At 60.7% G+C, this 18,971-nt stretch overlaps 2 protein-coding genes across 7 annotated transcripts in view; one reads left to right on the top strand and one right to left on the bottom strand.

The window, feature by feature from the left end:
• The window catches only part of TNXB (tenascin XB), a 58,246-nt gene extending 44,591 nt beyond the window's left edge, over window positions 1-13,655 (top strand). For 4 of the 5 annotated variants that reach the window (XM_045795598.2, XM_045795595.2, XM_045795597.2 and 1 more), the window contains 19 exons: window positions 2,780-3,112; window positions 4,565-4,882; window positions 5,292-5,642; window positions 6,246-6,533; window positions 6,936-7,211; window positions 8,453-8,740; window positions 9,488-9,811; window positions 10,124-10,459; window positions 10,740-10,862; window positions 10,973-11,116; window positions 11,277-11,396; window positions 11,502-11,645; window positions 11,743-11,873; window positions 11,999-12,131; window positions 12,225-12,376; window positions 12,469-12,565; window positions 12,656-12,817; window positions 12,891-13,054; window positions 13,363-13,655. In XM_045795598.2, the coding sequence (XP_045651554.2) occupies window positions 2,780-3,112; window positions 4,565-4,882; window positions 5,292-5,642; window positions 6,246-6,533; window positions 6,936-7,211; window positions 8,453-8,740; window positions 9,488-9,811; window positions 10,124-10,459; window positions 10,740-10,862; window positions 10,973-11,116; window positions 11,277-11,396; window positions 11,502-11,645; window positions 11,743-11,873; window positions 11,999-12,131; window positions 12,225-12,376; window positions 12,469-12,565; window positions 12,656-12,817; window positions 12,891-13,054; window positions 13,363-13,467 (3,989 nt within the window). In that variant the 3' untranslated portion in view covers window positions 13,468-13,655. The remainder of the gene's footprint in view (window positions 1-2,779; window positions 3,113-4,564; window positions 4,883-5,291; window positions 5,643-6,245; window positions 6,534-6,935; window positions 7,212-8,452; window positions 8,741-9,487; window positions 9,812-10,123; window positions 10,460-10,739; window positions 10,863-10,972; window positions 11,117-11,276; window positions 11,397-11,501; window positions 11,646-11,742; window positions 11,874-11,998; window positions 12,132-12,224; window positions 12,377-12,468; window positions 12,566-12,655; window positions 12,818-12,890; window positions 13,055-13,362) is intronic. The other variant, XM_045795596.2, reaches the window with a different exon arrangement.
• CYP21A2 (cytochrome P450 family 21 subfamily A member 2) lies at window positions 13,180-18,920 on the bottom strand. Of its 2 annotated transcripts, XM_087857946.1 has the most exons (10): window positions 15,987-18,920; window positions 15,814-15,903; window positions 15,577-15,731; window positions 15,381-15,476; window positions 15,176-15,277; window positions 14,989-15,075; window positions 14,627-14,827; window positions 14,241-14,419; window positions 14,044-14,147; window positions 13,180-13,953 (listed from the first exon to the last, which is right to left on the bottom strand). In XM_087857946.1, exons 1-10 carry the CDS (start codon window positions 16,186-16,188, stop codon window positions 13,688-13,690), a joined length of 1,482 nt encoding a protein of 493 aa, XP_087714072.1. In that variant the 5' UTR covers window positions 16,189-18,920; the 3' UTR covers window positions 13,180-13,687. The 2 variants fall into 2 exon arrangements, with proteins under 2 accessions (XP_087714072.1, XP_087714071.1); XM_087857945.1 differs by having other exon boundaries at window positions 13,180-14,147.
• Between the last annotated feature and the right edge of the window lie 51 nt (window positions 18,921-18,971).

Genomic DNA, 18,971 nt, shown 5'->3' with positions numbered 1-18,971 from the left:
GCAGTCAGGCTGGCTTTTCTAAGTCAGTGTCAGCCCAATTTTTTAAAAAAATTAGTTTCAGGGGGGCGCCTGGGTGGCACAGCGGTTAAGCGTCTGCCTTCGGCTCAGGGCGTGATCCCGGCGTTATGGGATCGAGCCCCACATCAGGCTCCTCCGCTGGAAGCCTGCTTCTTCCTCTCCCACTCCCCCTGCTTGTGTTCCCTCTCTCGCTGGCTGTCTCTATCTCTGTCAAATAAATAAATAAAATCTTTTTAAAAAAAAAATTAGTTTCAGGGATAGAGCTTAGTGATTCATTAGTTGCATATAACACCCAGTGCTCATTACGTCATGTTCCCTCCTTAATGCCCGTCATCCAGGTACCCCATCCCCCCACTCCCCTCCCCTCCAGCAACCCTCTGTTTCCTGTAGTTCAGCATCCCTTATGGTTTGTCTCCCTCTCTGTTTTTATCTTATTTTATTTTTCCTTCGCTTCCCCTATGTTCATCTGTTTTGTTTCTTGTATACCACATACGAGTGAAACCATATGATAATTGTCTTTGTCTGACTGACTTACTTCGCTTAGCATAATACCCTCTGGTTCCACCCATGTTGTTGCAAAAGGCAAGATTTCATTTTTGATGGCTGAGTAGTATTCCATTATATATATATCCCACTCTTTTTTATCCATTCATCTGTCGATGGACATCTGGGGTTTTTCCATAGTTGGTTTTTATGGACATTGCTGCTATAAAAATTGGGGTGCAAGTACCCCTTCAAATCACTATGTTTGTATCCTTTGGAAAAATGCCTAGTAGTTCAATTGCTGGGTCATAGGGTAGCTCTATTTCTAAATTTTTGAGGAACTGCTGTACTGTTTTCCAGAGTGGCTGCACCAGCTTGAATTCCCACCAACAGTGTAAGACTGTTTCTCCACATCCTCGCCACCATCTGTCATTTCCTGACTTGTTAATTTTAGTGGGTCTGACTGGTGTGAGGTGGTATCTCATTGTGGTTTTGATGTGTATTTTCCTGATGCCGAGTGATGTTGAGCATTTTTTCATGTGTCTGTTGGCCATTTGTATGTCTTCTTCAGAGAAATGTCTGTTCATGTCTTCTGCCCATTTCTTGATTCTTTATTCTTTGGGTGTTGAGTTTGATAAGTTCTTTATAGATTTTGGATACTAGCCCTTTATCTGATAAGACATTTGCAAATATCTTCTCCCATTCTGTAGGTTGTCTTTTGGTTTTGTTGACTGTTTCCTTTGCTGTGCAAAAGCTTTTTATCTTGATCAAGTCCCATAGTTCATTTTTGCCTTTGTCTCCCTTGCCTTTGGAGACGTGTCTAGCAAGAAGTTGCTGTGGCCGAGGTTGAAGAGGTTGCTGCCTGTGTTCTCCTCTAGGATTTTGATGAATTCCTGTCTCACATTTAGGTCTTTCATCCATTTTGAGTCTATTTTTGTGTATGGTGTAAGAAAGTGGTCCAGTTTCATTCTTGTGCATGTGGCTGCCCAATTTTCCCAACACCATTTGTTGAAGAGACTGTCTTTTTTCTATTGGATATTCTTTCCTGCTTCATCAAAGATTAGTTGACCATAGAGTTGAAGGCCCATTTCTGGGCTCTTATTCAGTGTCAGCCCGATTCTGATGTCCCGTGAGAACAGAGTTCCTCTGTGCGCCATGTGGGAGAGCCCAGCGTCCCTATGAGAGCCCCTCTGTTGGCCTGGGGCTCACTGCCTCCACGACACCAAGTGAGAGGCTCTGTGAGGTTCCGTGTCCTCTCCTGAAGATGCTCCAGACGGAGGAACGATTTCACACAGCCCCTCTGACTCCTGGGGGATGGGCCTCTTTTCTCTATATACATTCGCAGGAGTGTGGCCGGATGGGCAGGACGGGGAGGATGGGAGAATGATCAGAAAATAGACATTAGCACAGCTCCTGCCCTGCAGGAAAGCTCTTAACGCTCATCCACCGTTCAGTGCTGCTGCCGTCTGTCCTCGTGGACCGCAAGCACACACGAAGTAAGGAGCACAGTAGAAGGAACCCACGGCCCTTCTCCACAACCCCAGCCAGGTTATTAATTTTTAGAGTCCAGGGTTGCTTTCTCAGTCCACGTTATTCTGGGGAAATGAATATCAACAGTATGCAATATTTGAAAAATAGGGGAAAAAACTCCCATCAGAACACCTTTTGACGCAGTAACTGCCACTAATGATAATGCCCACGACACGGGCTCTCCCTGCGTTCTACCCAGTGCGTGTTCTCACGCTGCAGAGCGTTCATACAGTTCTTGGCTCTTCCTTTGTGTTTGTACGTACGTTACATTCTGAGCACTTGTTTTGAGGCTGCACAACCGGCATTAATCATCGTTCAATGGTTATTTGACGCTGCATGGTGAAAGTGTACAACACAGTGAATCATCTTCTCGGGCCGTTTGGGTCCCTGACACATTTTGCTGTAATGAATAATCCCACAACGGACTCCCATGGCACAACTTTTCCAGCTTTTTCATAATTTTATTACGAGGGCTGCCCGGTGGGATTATTGGGTCAAAGGAAATGAGTAGTATTTTGGCTCCTACACACACGTCCGAATTACCTTCTGAACATTTGTGGTGCCGGCTAGTCCGTGTGTGAAGGGGATCGGGGCCTGTCTCAGTGCTAACATCACTTGTGACCAGCCGGCTAAGCCCAGGGCACTTGGCTCCGGCCCCAGAGCTGGAGGAGTGTGTCGCTGCCCTTGTGGTCCCTACTGACACACGCAGAGCTGACAACTAAGCCCCCATCCCCGTGTCTTCTCTCAGCCCCCCAGGACCTGGTGGAAGAGACGCCCAGCCCCACAGAACCCAACACAGAGGCCCCAGAGCCCCCCGAGGAGCCCCTCCTGGGGGAGCTGACGGTCACGGGATCCTCCCCAGACTCGCTGAGCCTCTCCTGGACGGTCCCCCAGGGCCACTTCGACGCCTTCACTGTGCAGTACAAGGACGGGGACGGGCGGCCGCAGGTGGTGCGTGTCAGGGGTGACGAGAGCGAGGTCACCATCGGGGGCCTGGAGCCGGGGCGCAAGTACAAGATGAACCTGTATGGCCTGCACAGGGGGCAGCGCGAAGGCCCCGTGTCCGCCGTAGCCGTGACCGGTGAGTAGGGGCGGGGCCCCGGGGGAAAGCAGGCCCTACAGGACTGTCCCTTATGACCCCGGGCATGGAAACACACATGCTGGCAGCACGTCTTCCTTTGCACGTCAGACGGCCTGAGAATCTTGGTAAAGGGCAGATTTTGGTGCCACAGGCTTGGGCTGGGGCCAGAGATTCTATATTCCTGACGGGATGCTGGTGCTGCTGGTCCAAGGACCACACTTTGAGTAGCAGAGCTCCTGACGACAAAGGAATTGAACACGTTCTTAGTATTTGTTGGAGAGAGTTGTACTGGCGTCCCTGATTCCTCCCAGAGGCTTTGCCCCCCTGTGGTCCCTGGAGACTGGGGGAGAAGACGGGGGGTTTAGGATGTAGCGTCCTGACCGAACACCTCCAGGCCTCATGGTTTGGGTGCTGTCAGACTCCTGATTCCCGTGGGCCGACAAGATTGGGTGCCCCGAGCCAAGCGCTGTGGGCGTTCACTGCGTGAGCCTGATCGTGGCAGAGAGATACGTGCCTATCGAGATGGGGCTCCCGGGCGGGGGTGGGGGACAGGCTGTGAACCAGCAATCAGGCAAAGGGGCGTGTGCGTGTGACAGGAAGCCCCGGGGCCAGGCCAAGACTGGGCAGCATGGCTAAGGCAGCCTGCCCACGGGTGTCCACGGGACAGCAGACTCCTGAGGTTGGGCAGGCATTCGCTTGGTGACAGCCTTAGAGTCAGATCCACGTCACGGCTGGTGCCAAGGCTGGAAACTAGGCGCATCGCGGCCCGTGAGAGGGACTGGGAGAATCCTGTGTGAGATCCCCAAGTGGGGGAGAGAGTCTCGAGGTGGCGATGGAGCAGCAGGAGCAGCTCCGAAGCCAGGGGCTCGTCCGGGGATGGAGAGGCTTGTTGCACGGCGAAGCTAAGGCCGTTGCCATCACATGTGCAGTGAGAGGTCATCCTGGCCTCTGTGAGGATCGGAAGGGGCAGGGAGGCAGGGAGCCCGGGGGGACACGGGGACCCAGGTGAGAGGCGATGGGGCTGGGGCGGGGCCCAAGCCAGGCTGGTGGGGCTGCCCGTGCGGGGGACCCAGGAGGAACTTGGGGGACACTCGGAGTCTGATGGCAGCTGGGGCAGGAACAGATCCAGGAAGACTCCAGGTTTCTGGCTGGGGAAGGGAGTTCTGAGCTGTTTGGGAGCAAAGACAGGAGCCAGGGGGAGTGAGATGCCAAGGAGACCCCAGTGGAGGGAGGCCTAGGGCACAGTGTGCAGGGGAGGTGGGTGCTGAAGAGAGCGGGAGAGGGGGCGGGTGTGGGGAGGGGTGAGATGAGGAGGCTCTGGGCCCGAGAAGGCTGGCACTGATGGACGGGGAAGGTGACAGTCTGCTCCTTACTATCTTATTTTTGTAAGACACGCCTTCTATGCTGACCTGCATGTCCTCATTTGTCCCCATATGTCCCTGTCCACTTCAGAATACGAAGCTATGACCACCGAAGCCCCATCCACCGTGGCCCCTGAGCCTCCCATCAAGCCCCGGCTGGGGGAGCTGGCCGTGACAGACGCCACTCCCGACTCTCTGCACCTCTCCTGGACTGTGCCCGAGGGCCAGTTTGACCACTTCCTGGTCCAGTACAAGAACGGGGACGGGCAGCCCAAGGCGGTGCGCGTCCCGGGGTATGAGGATGGGGTCACCGTCTCAGGCCTGCAGCCAGACCACAAGTACAAGATGAACCTGTATGGCTTCCACGGTGGCCAGCGTGTGGGCCCGGTCTCTGCCATTGGGGTGACAGGTGAGTGGGTGGTGGGAGCCTGGGGGTGGGGCCAGCGGGAGGATCTCTCTCTCTCAGGTGATGGGGGAGTGGGGTGCAGGAGGCCCCTCTGCTCGAGGCTGAGCCATGACGCCCGTTGTGCCTCCCCACACCTGCGGGGCTCCCTGAGGCCCGAGGGGTCCTCCCATGCAGAGAAGGGCCTCCATGAGCTGTGCTGGTGGCTGTCCAGGACTCCCCACAGCTGACCCCGAAGGCTCCCTGGCATGTTTGTGAGATGTCAGCTGAGCAAGCCCACCCAGCTCCAAGGATGGGTGTCTCTGAGCTGAATGTGCGGACCCCCACACATGATCACAGCTTCTCCATCCTTCCCAAGACCTGAGGACATCTCCTGGGGATCCAGCCTCACCTTCTCTGTGTCTCTCCTTCTCAGCTGCAGAGGAAGAGACCCCAAGCCCCACCGAGGTGGAGGAGACGCCCAGCCCCACAGAACCCAGCACGGAGGCCCCAGAGCCCCCCGAGGAGCCCCTCCTGGGGGAGCTGACGGTCACGGGATCCTCCCCAGACTCACTGAGCCTCTCCTGGACGGTCCCCCAGGGCCACTTCGACGCCTTCACTGTGCAGTACAAGGACGGGGACGGGCGGCCGCAGGTGGTGCGTGTCAGGGGTGACGAGAGCGAGGTCACCATCGGGGGCCTGGAGCCGGGGCACAAGTACAGGATGAACCTGTACGGCCTGCACAGGGGGCAGCGCAAGGGCCCCGTGTCCGCTGTGGCCGTGACCGGTGAGTGGGTGCGGGGCCTGTCCCCAAGATCTCCTTTGGTTTTCTCTTGCTTCCCTCTTGGATCTCAGCACTCCTCAGAGATGGTCCTTTAGGGCCGTCTCTTTTCTCATATGGCACTACTGGTCCTGCCTCATCCTTCAGCTGAGTGAGGATGAGGGAGACTGTGTTCACGGTCAGTTGCCATGGACCCTGTGCTTCATAAATTTTCCCCATCTTCTTACACTCGCTTAGTTATTCACACATGGCCTCCTTGGGCTCCCTGACATGGTATTTTAGTGACTCAGAACGTGGCTGCAGAACCAGATTCTCTGGGTTTGATTCCTGCTCTGAACATACTGATCGTATGAATTCACGAACATTTCTTAACTTCTCTGGGCCGCAGACCCACGCAAGATAGGGATGATAATACCAAGGGCGCCTGGTTCGTATGTTGTGTGAGGATACGTGTGCTGCTATGTGAGCTGCTTACAGCCACGCCTGGGACACGTTAAGCACTTTAGAAGAGCTTGCTACAAAACATTTATTTCATAGCCTGGGGAAAGCACTCCCTCTCTTTAGAAGGGTCCTGCCATTGACCCCTTAGCTTCCTCTGCTCTGTTCCAGCCTCCCTGCCCACAGAGCCCCCTGTGGCACCCCGCCTGGGGGAGCTAGCTGTGGCAACCGTGACCTCCGACACAGTGAGCCTCTCGTGGACGGTGGCCCAGGGCCTCTTCGACTCCTTCCTGGTCCAGTACAAGGATGTGCAGGGGCAGGCCCAGGCAGTGCCTGTGGATGGGCACCTCCGTGAGATCACCATTTCGGGCCTGGACCCGGCCCGCAAGTACAAGTTCCTACTCTTTGGCCTCCGGGATGAGAAACACCATGGCCCAATGTCTGCAGAGGCTAAGACTCGTGAGTGAAGGCTGGAGGTCCCCTTCAGAGCCAGGGTCTCCTGAGTGTGCTTCGCCCCCTTGTGGTAGCGGTCAGAATTTCCTGTGTTTGTGCTCCACACTCCAGCCCGCAGGGCCTCCCTGCAAGCCCCTTTGACAAGGTCTAGTAAAATCCAGGTCCAGAACTCCCCGCTTACCCCTCATTCCCATCCTTCTCCCTACTGTTCCTCCACCCTGAGGGACGCGGCCTTCCTCCCTGACTTGTCTTTCATCCCTACTCCTCTGCTGCCCCACTTCCTGCCGTGTGGCCTAGCTACGCCTGCCAACTCTCAGAACCGGCTCCCAGAGCCCTGGCACCCTGAGGAAGCTCTCTCAGCCTCAGTCACCATCGGTCACTCTCCATACCCCTCCCTCTCTGCTGCAGTCTCAGCCACGAAAGGTCCCCGCCTCGGGGAGCTAACAGTGACGGACCTGACCCCGGACTCTGTGAGCCTCTCCTGGACAGTCCCCGAGGGTGAATTCGACTCCTTTGTGGTCCAGTACAAGGACAGGGACGGGCAGCCCCGGGTGGTGCCCGTGGCCGCAGACCAGCGCAGGGTCACGATCCCCGGCCTGGAGCCCCGCAGGAAGTACAAGTTCTTGCTCTATGGGCTGGCAGGCAGGAAGCGCCTGGGCCCCATCTCTGCCGATGGCACCACAGGTGAGCCCTAGCCCCGTACCCCACCTTTTCTAGAGCTGCCTCTTATTGTGCCCCCGGGGCTGCCCCCCGCCCCGGCCTATCCATGCCTTCAGCCTTGTAAATGCCTGCGGAATTTACAGCAGCAAAAGCAAACATTTACTGAGTCTCGGTTGCATGCCAGGCGCTATCCTAAGTATGTTAGAGGCATTATTCCCTCCATTCACTGACTGCTGATGCCATAGAAAGAATCCAGTCTTTAGAGCCAAGCAGACCTGTGTTCCAATTCCGATTGCTGGTGGTGTGGCCGTGGACAGGCCACTTCCTTCCCTCGAACCGCAGTTTCTGTACCTGCGTAGGCATAGTAAATACAGACCAGCACTCCATAAATGTTCCGTCCTCTTCCCTCTGTCCCAGCTGAGACAGGAGGTGGAAAATATGGGTTTGGCTGCAGAAAGACTATGGAAAAATCTGGTGTCATTGTGCCCGTTACTCAGCCCCCTGAGGCAAGGGTGGAGGTGGGTCACTGACCCTTACCCCACTCCCAGGACCGTGAGTCACCCTGGCCAGACCCGAATGGAGCACAAAGTCAGTTGGGGCCTGGGATCCTGAGACTGCAGAATTCTCTTCCGCAAATCCCCATTATGGGGAGTGCATACAGGCTTCATCTCTGACCCCATCAGCCAGCACCCATCCCCACCAGGCAGGTCTCTTCTGCATTCTGCCCTACGTTCTCCCAGTGCCGCCCCACCCCGCTGCCCTGGTCCAGGGGTGGTAGTGCAGGGCTGAGGAAGTGGGTAGAAGGAGGGCCCGGGCTGATAGCAAGGGAGGGGGAGGTCATGGCCAAGCTCTGGGAGCCCATCAGCTTGGCTGGCTGCCCAGCCCAGCTCTTAGTGTTTGGGGTGTCTCCCTGACAACCCAGATACACTCCGGGAGCCTTTCCGGGCTCCAGCCACATCCCTGCTCAGGGCCAGGGGCCAGGGAGAAACTGAGGCCCTTCTCTACAGCCCCAGGGACCCTGTCTCACAAGGTCATCTTTTATGCATTTACTGCACCCTGACCAAAGCAGGAAGGGAGTGGGGGCAGGAAGGAGTTAGGGCAACGGCCTCTAGAGGAGAGATCCAGCTGCTCGCTCTCCTTCCTTCGGGCAGATCGAAGCCACACTGCAGGGACCCTTTCCTAGACCCTCACGCCTCCCAGAAGTTGCCAGGGCTGCGACAAAGGTAGCTCTTGACAGAGAGTTTCTCCTGCCGCTCTCTCCACAGCCCCTCTGGAGAAGGAGCAGCAGCGCCCACCCCGCCTTGGGGAGCTGACAGTGACAGATGAGACCTCAGACTCCCTGCGCCTCTCATGGACGGTGGCCCAGGGCGTCTTTGATTCCTTTGTGGTCCAGTACAGGGACCCAGCTGGGCAGCCCCAGGCAGTGCCTGTGGCCAAAGACCAGCGGGAAGTCACCATAGAGGGCCTGGAGCCTGGCAGGAAATACAAGTTTCTGCTGTATGGGATCCACGGAGGACAGCGCCTGGGCCCCATCTCCGTTCTGGGAGCGACAGGTGAGCAAGGGCTGAAGGGACTGGCAGGAGTGGGCCTGGGGCATAAGGAGGCTGGGGCTCGGGAGGAAGGGAAGTGCGGTGGGGCCAGCACGGATGGTAACCAAGGAGTCGTGGAGGCAGGCGCAGGGCAGGCGCAGGGAAAGGCCCTGGCAGTGGCCCCCAGCCTCCCAACCCCCACCCTGCCCCGCACTTCCAGCTGTTCCCCATCCCTCTCCTGAGGCAGCTCTTAACCAAACAGGGGCAAACCCCTCCTATGGATGAGTCAGGAGCCTTTTTTCTCAAATGGAAAATAACTGGAGAAGGACCAAGGCGAGGGGCGTAGCCCGGGGGGAAGCGGCCGCCCTGAAGGAGGTGTTGACACCCCGCTCAGCTCAGCAGCATGCGGCCCGTGGGCCCTTCTAGTTCAGCAGCCAGCTCCCTCCTTGTCCTCAGCTTCTCTCCAGAGGACCCGTGCCCTGAGCTCGAGCCCGGAGTGACCAGCAGCACAGGCACCCAGGCAGGGTAGGGAGAGGGCAGGCGCGCGCACACCTTGAGGTGAGGCGTGAGACGCCCTGGAGGTGGCGAAGGGGAAGCAAGTGTTGGACTGGGACAGAGCAAGCCACCCCCCAGAGTGGTGATGGGGCCACAGTGCTGGCGCTCTGAGGGGCCCAGGGGTGGCAGGGAAATGGCAGATTCACAAGAAGGAAGATGCCAGAAGAGCCTCGGTCACCCCCTGCTCAGCTTCTCCCCTGGGCTTCTCCCACGCAGCCCCGGAAGCGGACACTCCAGCCCCCTGGCGCCCAGCCACAGAGGCCCCCGAGCCCCCCGCAGGGCCCCAGCTAAGGACACTGGCAGTGAGCGACATAACCCCAGACTCCCTGCGCCTCTCGTGGAGTGTGGCCCAGGGCCCCTTTGACTCCTTCGTGGTCCAGTATCAGGACACAGATGGGCAGCCCCAGGCCTTGCTCGTGGGCGGCAACCAGAACAAGGTGCGAGTGTCAGGCCTGGAGCCCAGCACCTCCTACAGGTTCTTCCTCTATGGCCTCCATGAAGGGAAGCGCCTGGGGCCTGTCTCAGCCGATGGCACCACAGGTACCCGCCTGCAAGGGCCCTGTATCCAGGACTCACCCACCTCTGGTCTGGGGCTGACAGGGCTAACGGGGGTGCCCAGACACGGTGACTGTAGCGAAGAACGTGAGGAGGGCCCTGTACAGGGAGGAAGGGTGTACCAGCAGCCCTCGGCTCTATACACGTGCTCACAACTCTGGGTCCCACCTGTGAGTGCCCGCCCCTCATTAGCGCCATTCACAGATGAGAAACTCAGGCGGGGTAGGGTGGCAGCGTGAGAGCCCTGCCCCAGGCCACTGAGGCCGTGTGCTTCTGTCTCCCCCCCACTCTGCGCAGGGCCTGCTCCTGCCGGCCTGACCCCAGGGGAGCCAGGGCCCCGCCTGTCCCAGCTGTCGGTGACTGATGTGACCACCAGTTCGCTGCGGCTCAACTGGGAGGCCCCCCCGGAGGCCTTTGACTCCTTCCTGCTCCGCTTTGGGGTCCCATCCCCAAGCACTCTGGAGCCGCACCCGCGTCCCCCGCAGCAGCGGGAGCTGACGGTGCCGGGGTCACGGCGTTCTGCCGTGCTCCGGGACCTGCACCCGGGGACCCTGTACAGCCTGACGTTGTATGGGCTGCGTGGGCCCCATAAGGCCGACAGCATCCAGGGCACAGCCCGCACCCTCAGCCCAGGTAAGGCCCCATGGTGGGCACCTTCGCGTGCTGCCCCGAAGTGAGGGGTCTCTGTACTTCGTAGGGTGGGACCTGGTGCCTCCCAGAGGGGAGCTTGGTGAGCAGTGGAGGGCTGGGAGGAATCTACAGAGACTTCCTCTCCTGGGTCTAGAGGAAAGGGGTGATGGTGAGCAGGGCTGGACCCATGGGGCTCAGGAAGAGGCAGGGGTGGGGATCCTGGGGTGGGAGCCTCCCTGCCCCGTGCCCTCACCAGCGTTCCTGAGCACACCCCTCCCCGCAGTTCTGGAAAGTCCCCGGGACCTTCAGTTCAGCGAAATCGGGGAAACCTCGGCCCAGGTCAGCTGGATGCCTCCACCATCCAGAGTGGACAGTTTCAAAGTTTCCTACCAGCTGGCAGATGGAGGTGACACCCTTTTGCCCATGTCCTCATTTGCCCTCATCTCTCCTGTTGCCTGTACTCTGCTCACCCTGCTTGCTTCCCTGGGCAAACCCCCGAGCCCAATGTGCTTTCAGGGGAGCCGCAGAGTGTGCAGGTGGACGGCCGCACGTGGACCCAGAGACTCAAGGGGCTGATCCCAGGCTCTCATTATGAAGTGACCGTGGTCTCTGTCCGGGGCTTTGAGGAGAGTGAGCCTCTCACAGGCTTCCTCACCACAGGTAACACAGACTAGGCCCCCCACAGGAGGTAGGGGGAGAATGAATGGGGAGGAGGAAGTTGTGAGAGGCTCCAACCGTGGACCAGAGGCCAGAGGAGCTTGGGAAGGTGAGGGGTGGAGAGGGGGCAGGGGACAGCTCTGAGCCCCCTCCCTTCTCCCAGTTCCTGACGGCCCCACCCAGCTTCGAGCGCTGAACTTGACGGAGGGGTCCGCGCTGCTGCACTGGAAGCCCCCCCAGGCCCCTGTGGACAAGTATAACGTCCGTGTCACAGCCTCGGGGGGTGAGCGGGGCTGAGGCCTCTAGGGGACTTGTTCAGGGAGGGGAGGGAAGGGGGCTCAGGCAGGGCATGAAGGGGGACAGATGCTGACGCTCACCCCACTGCCAGCCCCCCCGCTGCAGGGCTCGGCCCCCGGCAGTGCCGTGGAGTACCCTCTGAGTGGCCTGGAGCTCCACACCAACTACACAGCGACCGTGCGTGGTCTCCGGGGCCCCAACCTCACCTCCCCAGCCAGCATCACCTTCACCACAGGTAGGGCCTGGGAGATGTGTGCAACAGGGGGAGGGGAGGTTCAAGGGAGCTAGGATGGGCCTCATCTCCATCTTCTCTTCCCACCCTCCCCTCCTAGGGTTGGAGGCCCCCCAGGACTTGGAGGCCAAGGAAGTGACCCCACGCACGGCCCTGCTCACTTGGACTGAACCCCAAGTCCCACCGACTAACTACCTGCTCAGTTTCAACACCCCTGGTGAACAGACCCAGGTGCCCCCACCCCCTCCCTCCCTGGCCAGCTCCCCTCCCAGGTTCCATTCCAGGAGGTGCTGCCCCTCCTCCGCCTCTCCCGGCGGGGCTCCACATCCCCTGACCTGCTCTTTGTGTGTCCACAGGAGATCCTGCTCCCAGGACGGGTCACCTCTCACCGGCTCCTGGGCCTCTTTCCCTCCACCCCCTACAGCGTGTGGCTCCGGGCGATGTGGGGCGAGAGCCTCACACCGCCTGTGTCCACCTCCTTCACCACCGGTATTTGGGAACGGGACCTCCCGTCAGGGGCTGAGCGGGCAGAGGGGGGCTAGGGTCTGGGAAAAGGACCCGCCCCTCATTCTCCTTCCCCAGGTGGACTTCCGATCCCCTTCCCTCGGGATTGTGGGGAGGAGATACAGAACGGAGCCAGCACCTCCCGGGCCACCACCGTCTTCCTCAATGGCAACCGCGAGCGGCCCCTGAATGTGTTTTGTGACATGGAGACCGATGGGGGCGGCTGGCTGGTGGGTGGCAGACAGAAGCTCAAGGGCCTGCCCAGGGCAGGGGCTGCCGTGCCAGGAGCCATAGGCCGATGGTGCCTCTGCCTGCTTCCCAGGTGTTCCAGCGCCGCATGGACGGACAAACAGACTTCTGGAGGGACTGGGAGGACTACGCCCACGGCTTTGGCAACATCTCCGGGGAGTTCTGGCTGGGTCAGTGCCTCGCAGGGCTTGGGGGCTGGGGAAGGGACGGAGGCCCTGTGGACACCAGGACCCTGATGAGGGCACTCTCCCTCCCCCCAGGCAACGAGGCCCTGCACAGCCTGACGGCGGCGGGCGACTACTCCCTGCGCGTGGACCTGCGGGCTGGGGACGAGGCCGTGTTCGCGCAGTACGACTCCTTCCGAGTCGACTCGGCGGCGGAGTACTACCGCCTTCATCTGGCCGGCTACCACGGCACAGCAGGTCCGGCGTGGGCCTGGGGGTGGGGGAGGGGGCAGAGGGAGGGGCCCTCACGGCTGCTCTCCCGCCCGTCCAGGCGACTCCATGAGCTACCACAGCGGCAGCGTCTTTTCCGCGCGGGACCGGGACCCCAACAGCCTGCTCATCTCCTGCGCGGTCTCGTACCGCGGGGCCTGGTGGTACAAGAACTGCCACTATGCCAACCTCAACGGGCTCTACGGGAGCACAGTGGACCACCAGGTGAGGGGCCGGGGGGGGGGCGGCCCGGAGCTGGGAGGGGCCGGGGCGACAGGACAAGCTCCCCAGCCGCTGGTGCCTCAGGGCCCTCATCTGCGACGTGAGACGACAACGCCAAACTCGCCGAGTTCTCTTGAGGGAGACGCGAGCGCGGTTTATTGGGTGTGGAAGGCCGGCTCACGTGAAGCCTCAGGCCTCGGCAGTGGAGGTCATGAAGGGGGTCGATTTCTGGGAACCATGTCCCCAGAGGGGTGGGTGTGGGAGCAGATGGGACGGTGGCTTTGACTCTGTCTCGACATCTCCTCTCCCAGGGGGTGAGCTGGTACCACTGGAAGGGCTTCGAGTTCTCTGTGCCCTTCACGGAAATGAAGCTGAGACCAAGAAGCTACCGGCCCCCAGCGGCCCAGGGAGGCTGACCACCGCTCACCTCTCCGGCGCCCCAGAATGACTGCCGAGCACTGAGGGGTCGCGCTGAGAGAAGAGCCAGGGGCCACCGTCACTATCTGCCACCGGAGGGAGCCTTCTCCGTCTGCGATCTCACAGCACCATGTTTACAGGGGGGAGGGAAGGGGTTTGTACGGGAGTAATAAAAGGAGAAACTGAGGCACATGCGTGGCCGGCGTGCGTCCTGCCCTGTCACGGGTGCTGGCCCAGCGCCCCGGCCGCGGCCCCCCGGGGCTGCAGCTGCACCTGGAAGGGCTGCACGGTGAGGTTGACGCCGCAGTGGGCGCGCGGCTGCAGGGAGGGCAGGGCGCCGGCGGGCGGCCGCAGCGTGAAGGCCCGCAGCAGCTGCGCCAGCACCACGAAGAGCTCCAGGCGCGCCAGCGGCTCCCCCAGGCACACGCGCGCCCCGCAGCCAAAGGCCAGCACTCTGGGGCTGGCGCCGGGGACCAGGAAACGATCTGTGGGCAGAAGGACAGACCCGGGGTTCTGTAGCCGCCGGGACCGGCCTCTGCCGCCCCCACGCCGTGGGCGCCCTCCCCGCCACGCACCCGGCCGGAACTCGTGTGGCCGCTCCCAGACCGTCTCGTCTAAGTGGGCGCCTTGCAGGTTGGGGATGACAACCGTGCCCTCGGGGATGTCGTAGCCCAAGATGCTGAGGGGAAGGCGGAGTCAGAGGCCTGCCAGAACCCCCGCCCCGCCGCCCGTCCCATGTGGGTCCCACTCATCCCCAGCCCTCGGGACGCACCTGCTAGGCCGCGTGGTGCGGTGCGGCAAGGCCAGGGGCACGACAGGCCGCAGGCGCAGCACCTCGGCGATGGTGGCTGTGAGCAAGGGCAGCCGTGCAGGGTCTCTGTACGGGACTCGGGAGCCTGAGGCTCCAGGGCCCAACTCACGATCCAGCTCTTCCTGGAGTCGCCGCTGAATCTGGGAAATGGGAGCAAGCCTGGTGTCTGGGGCCGGAACCCCGCGCCCGCTGACCCGGAACTGCCCGGCCTCCCAGCCTCGGGCCGCTCCCTGGAGCAACCCCGGACACCCGTGCCGATCAGGAGAAGCCACCTCCTCCCCGGGTCAGCACAGCCCGCGAGGGGCCCAGTGAGCGGAGGGCCCGGCCAGGCCGCCCCCAGGTTGCACCTCAGGGTGGTGAAGCAAGAACGCCACGGCCCAGGAGAGGGTGGTCGCCGTGGTCTCCGTGCCGCCAATGAACAGGTCCACCACAGACATATGCACGTGCCCTTCAAGCAGCTGCCCGTGGCCCTCTTCTGCTCTTGGCTTCCCCACTCTCTGGAGCATATAGTCCGTCATGTCCCTCCACTGGCCTGCCACCATGCTCTCCTGCGGAGCGGATGAGGGGCCGGCCTCAGCGCCTGGCTTGGCAAGAAGGTCTGGGGGAGCCACAGGCCCTGGCGCGGCGGGGGGCTAAAGAACCCGCCCAGCTCTGGGGCAGCGGGGTCGCTGGCTGGGGGCTATGGGGGCGGGACACACCGCGCTCCCACCTTGTGCTGCTGCAGCTGCTTCTCTACCATGTGGTCCCTGTTCTCCAAGGCCTGCTTCAGCCTCCAGAGGCCTGGGTTGGGGAGGAACTGGGGCAGAGAGTGAGAGAGTGTGGCCGCTGGCGAGGAAGCCTGCTCCCCCAGCCCCTCGCTCTCCCGGGACCCAGGGAGTCTGGCTCCACGTCCTCACCCTGAGAAAGGGAACGATGTCCAAAATTTGGATGGACCAGTGCTCCCAGGTTTTCATCAAGTCTTGGACACAGTCATGAAAGGCATGTACTAAGGTGTCCTCCTGCCCCCCCAGAAAAAGGGAACCCTTTCAGTTCAGGACCAGAGAGAGAGTCAGGGAGGACTAAGGAAGGGCCCCAGCATGTAGCGGGCAAGAGAACCTTGACCTTGTCTCCAAAGGTGAGGTGACAGATGATGGTGCAGGTGAGGAAAGAGAACTCCTTCTGGATGGCCACGGGGGCTCCGGCCTGGGCTCTCATGCGCTGTGGAGAAGGAGCGGGAGCTAAACAGGCTAGGGAGCCGTGGGGGGGAGGGGGGCGAGGAGAAGCTGACCCCGGGGCGGCTGCGGGAGTCCAGCCTCACCTCGCAGAACTCCTGGGTCAGCTGCTCCACCAGCAGCTCCGTGGAGCTGCGGAGGCCCAGCAGCAGGGCCGAGCGGGTGAGCTTCTTGTGAGCCTTCCAGAGCAGGGAGTAGTCCCCGAGGGAGAGGTCCTGGTCATGCTGAGACACCAGCTGATCTGCGGGGAGCAGAGGGGTCGAGCTGAGCAAGGGGGCCTCCGCCAGCCAGCTTCTTCCCTCAGGAACTGCCCCACCCCTTACAGGACAGCGTCTGGGGTCTGCCGGCAAAGTCCACCCATTTCCTGATCATGGCTTCCTCGATGGTCCTCTTGGAGTTCAGCACCACCACATCTGGGGGAGGGTCAAAGCAGGATGTCAGCCAGGAGGGGAGCCCGCCTCCCCACCGTGGTGGGCCGGGGAGGGAGCAGACTCACCTCGCAACCCCAGGCGGAGCCTGTAGACAGGCCCCAGTTTCCGGGTCAGACCCAGCAGATAGAGGGGAAGGTTGGGCTGCAGCAGGTGCAGGAAGCCGGGCACAAGGGGTGGGAGGTGGAGGCTGCGGAGCTGCCACTTGTCCCACAGCAGGCGGGCGCCAGCCAGCAGGGTCAGCAGCAGCAGCAGCCCGAGGAGGAGCATGGCCAGAGCCCCGAGCGAAGGCCCTGGCCGGACCACTTATAGCGTTGAAGGCCCCTCCACCCATCTTGCTGCTCAGGCTGCTGGGCGCCTCCTTTGACTCCTTCCCTCAGGTCCCTGCCCACTGTCCCGCCCACATACCCTGGACGGGCACCAGTCCCCCTGGCCTTGGGGAGTCCGCATGTCAAAGAACAGGCCTTTCATCCATCAAGAAGAAAGGAAGGGGGATGTGACCCTGACCTTTCTCCCACAGCCGGAATCTGTCTCCTGGCTCCACGTCAACCACGCAGGAAAATGCGACCGCTCTCCGGCCTGAGCCCTCTCCCACTGCCACCCCACCTTGGACCGCTTTCCTGCTTTATCTCAGAGAGACATGGCCGTCCCTGCCTCAGAGCCCTCCAGGATTGCCCGAGGGCAAAATGAGATGAAAGTGGCCTGCGTGTTTTTCTTTTGACTTAGGTGGGGTGACCGTATGGCCTGGTCTGCCTGGATTACCCCAGGCTATACCTGTAGTCCCAGTGTAACTATTAACCGTGCCCCATCTCCATCTCAAAAAGTGAAGAAGATGAAGAGTTATGTGGCCCCCCAGTTTGGAGCTCTTACTAGTTTTGGTCGCGAGGGAAAGGGTCCAACTCGAGCTGGCTTGAGCCGAAAAGAATTACTGTACAAATACAGCGGCATCTCAGAGAACTGAAGAGAGCAGGAGAGGGGGCCTCACTGGCCTTGGAAGCCAGGGACAGGGGGAGGCCAAAGTTGCAAAGAGGGGCCAATTCCTCCCTCTTGGCTCCTCCCCCCTCCGAGTCTGAGCCCTCTCTGCCACTGCTGTTTGTGCTCCCAGCTGCAGGTGGGATGGGACTGCCTCCGGGGTCAGAGTCCACAGGTTACAGGCCCAGCCCCAGGTCAAGAGAGGGTTCCCGGCATGACTGAACATGCTCCCCATCAATGCCAAAGTCCCCAGGAAGGAGCCCGAGAGCCACAGCTGGGATCAGAGGGTCCAGCCCTATCCTGGGAGCTGTTGCCATAGGGGGTGGGGTCCCGCTGGACCGGGTAAGGCAATCAGGAAACACTTCCATGGGTGAGGAGGCAGCTGAGAGGCTCAAAGGAGGGGCTTGCGGAGAGATCGTGCCAAAGGGGTGACAGCGCTCAGTGAGAGGTCAGGGCTGCCTGGGGGTGGGAGTGAGGGATCTGAGGCTGACCTAAGGCCCACATCAACCCCAATTCCCCATCCCTGGCTCTGTAACCTGATCCCTGCACCGAGGAGTGGTTAGACCTCCCCACCCCCCTCGAGCTTTACCCAGAGCGCACAGGCTACGTGGCTGTCAAGATGCTGGCTGTGCCACCCACCAGCTTGAGGAAGTAACTGCTGGGGGTCGTGGTGGGAGAGGCCCAGGCTCAGCCTGGATCCATGCCCAGAACTGGGAGGGAAAAAGCAGGGGCGGCATTTCCAGGGTTAGGCAGTCACAGCCGCCCCCGCCTCATAGTCGACCTCCCAGGCCCAGGCCGTGTCTTGCCATAACTGCAGCTGCGTGCCTGGCTCTCATAAATGGCTTTCTGCCACCCCATGCTGACCAGCTTTGGGGACAGAGATGGGATGGGCAGCCACAGGGCCATGGAGACAACAGCCCTGGGGAGCCTCTGAAACACTGAGGAGGGCCAGAACGTCTCAGAGTTGCACGGCATCGGAGGGGGCTCTGCTGGAAAGAGCAGTGACCTGGAAAGCTGGCCTGATTGTCAACAAACCTTCATAAACGAACCTGATTACCTTCCAGCCCCAGCTCTTCCACCCCAGCTCCAAATCCAAACCTCACACACGATGGAATTACACGCAGTGCCCCCACATGGGCTCTGTGCTGCCCCTGGCCTCTGGGCCTTTCATACTCTCCGTTGTCTGCTTCAAAGGCCCTCACCTACTCCCTCTCCCTCTGCATGACGCCTCAGCTTTCAGAACCCAAGTTAGAGGTCACCTCCTCTAGGAAGCCCACCCTTTCTCCCTTCCCCCAGATTGGGTCAGGTGCCCCAACTACATGCCCCACAGGACCAGAAAGCTCCCGAACATCACACGTTTCGGGGACAGGGACCTGGCACAGGGCGTGGCATGGAGTGAGAGCCCCACAGATTGCTGCTGCCCGACCGGATGGCAGGCTCCAGAACAGACTCCGCTCCCATCAACACCGACCTCGGCCAATTTCTCTAGCTGGATCTCCAGTCAGCCCTGAAGACGCAAGGCGGGAGAGCAAGGCAGGCAGGAGGGGAGGGTGGACCCAGTAGAACAGCGGTCTCAGTGTGTTCACACACACCGAAGTCATCGTGCAACTCCGGGAAAGTTCCCTAACCACTGGTAAGGAGCTCCAGTGTCATCAGTCTGCTCTCAAGAAACCAGATGTCAGCTACCAGCAGGAGACTCCGAACTCACAGCTGCACAAGGGCAGAGCGGGAAACGTGTGGCCAACAGCCTCGTCAGGCGCAAGGGGGGAGGTGTGGGCTGAGCTTGAGCCGCGCCTGAGGCCACAGGGCCTGGCGACAGCAGGGCAGACAGCGGGGCCACGGAGCACGGCGCCCACACAGAGCAAGGGAGGCCTCGCTGTGACGTCAGAGGCTCAGGGTGCAGGCTGCTGGGTCACAGGTCCACTTGGGGTGCTTCTAGGATGGACTGAGCTCCCAGGAAATCATCTGGGAGTGACACCCCCAAGGGTCACCCAGGCTCTGGGAGCCTAAGAGTATGCAAACCCTGGTCTCGGAAGCTGGTGGGGGGGGGGGGCACTGCTCTCAATCCTGGAGACACACAC

Source organism: Ursus americanus, chromosome 32, assembly GCF_024610735.1.
Source record: "Ursus americanus isolate L20-20 chromosome 32, mUrsAme1.1.p, whole genome shotgun sequence".
NCBI lineage: Eukaryota > Metazoa > Chordata > Mammalia > Carnivora > Ursidae > Ursus > Ursus americanus.
The sequence above is the reverse complement of the archived record's forward strand: the minus strand, read 5'-3'. Positions and strand labels throughout refer to the sequence as shown.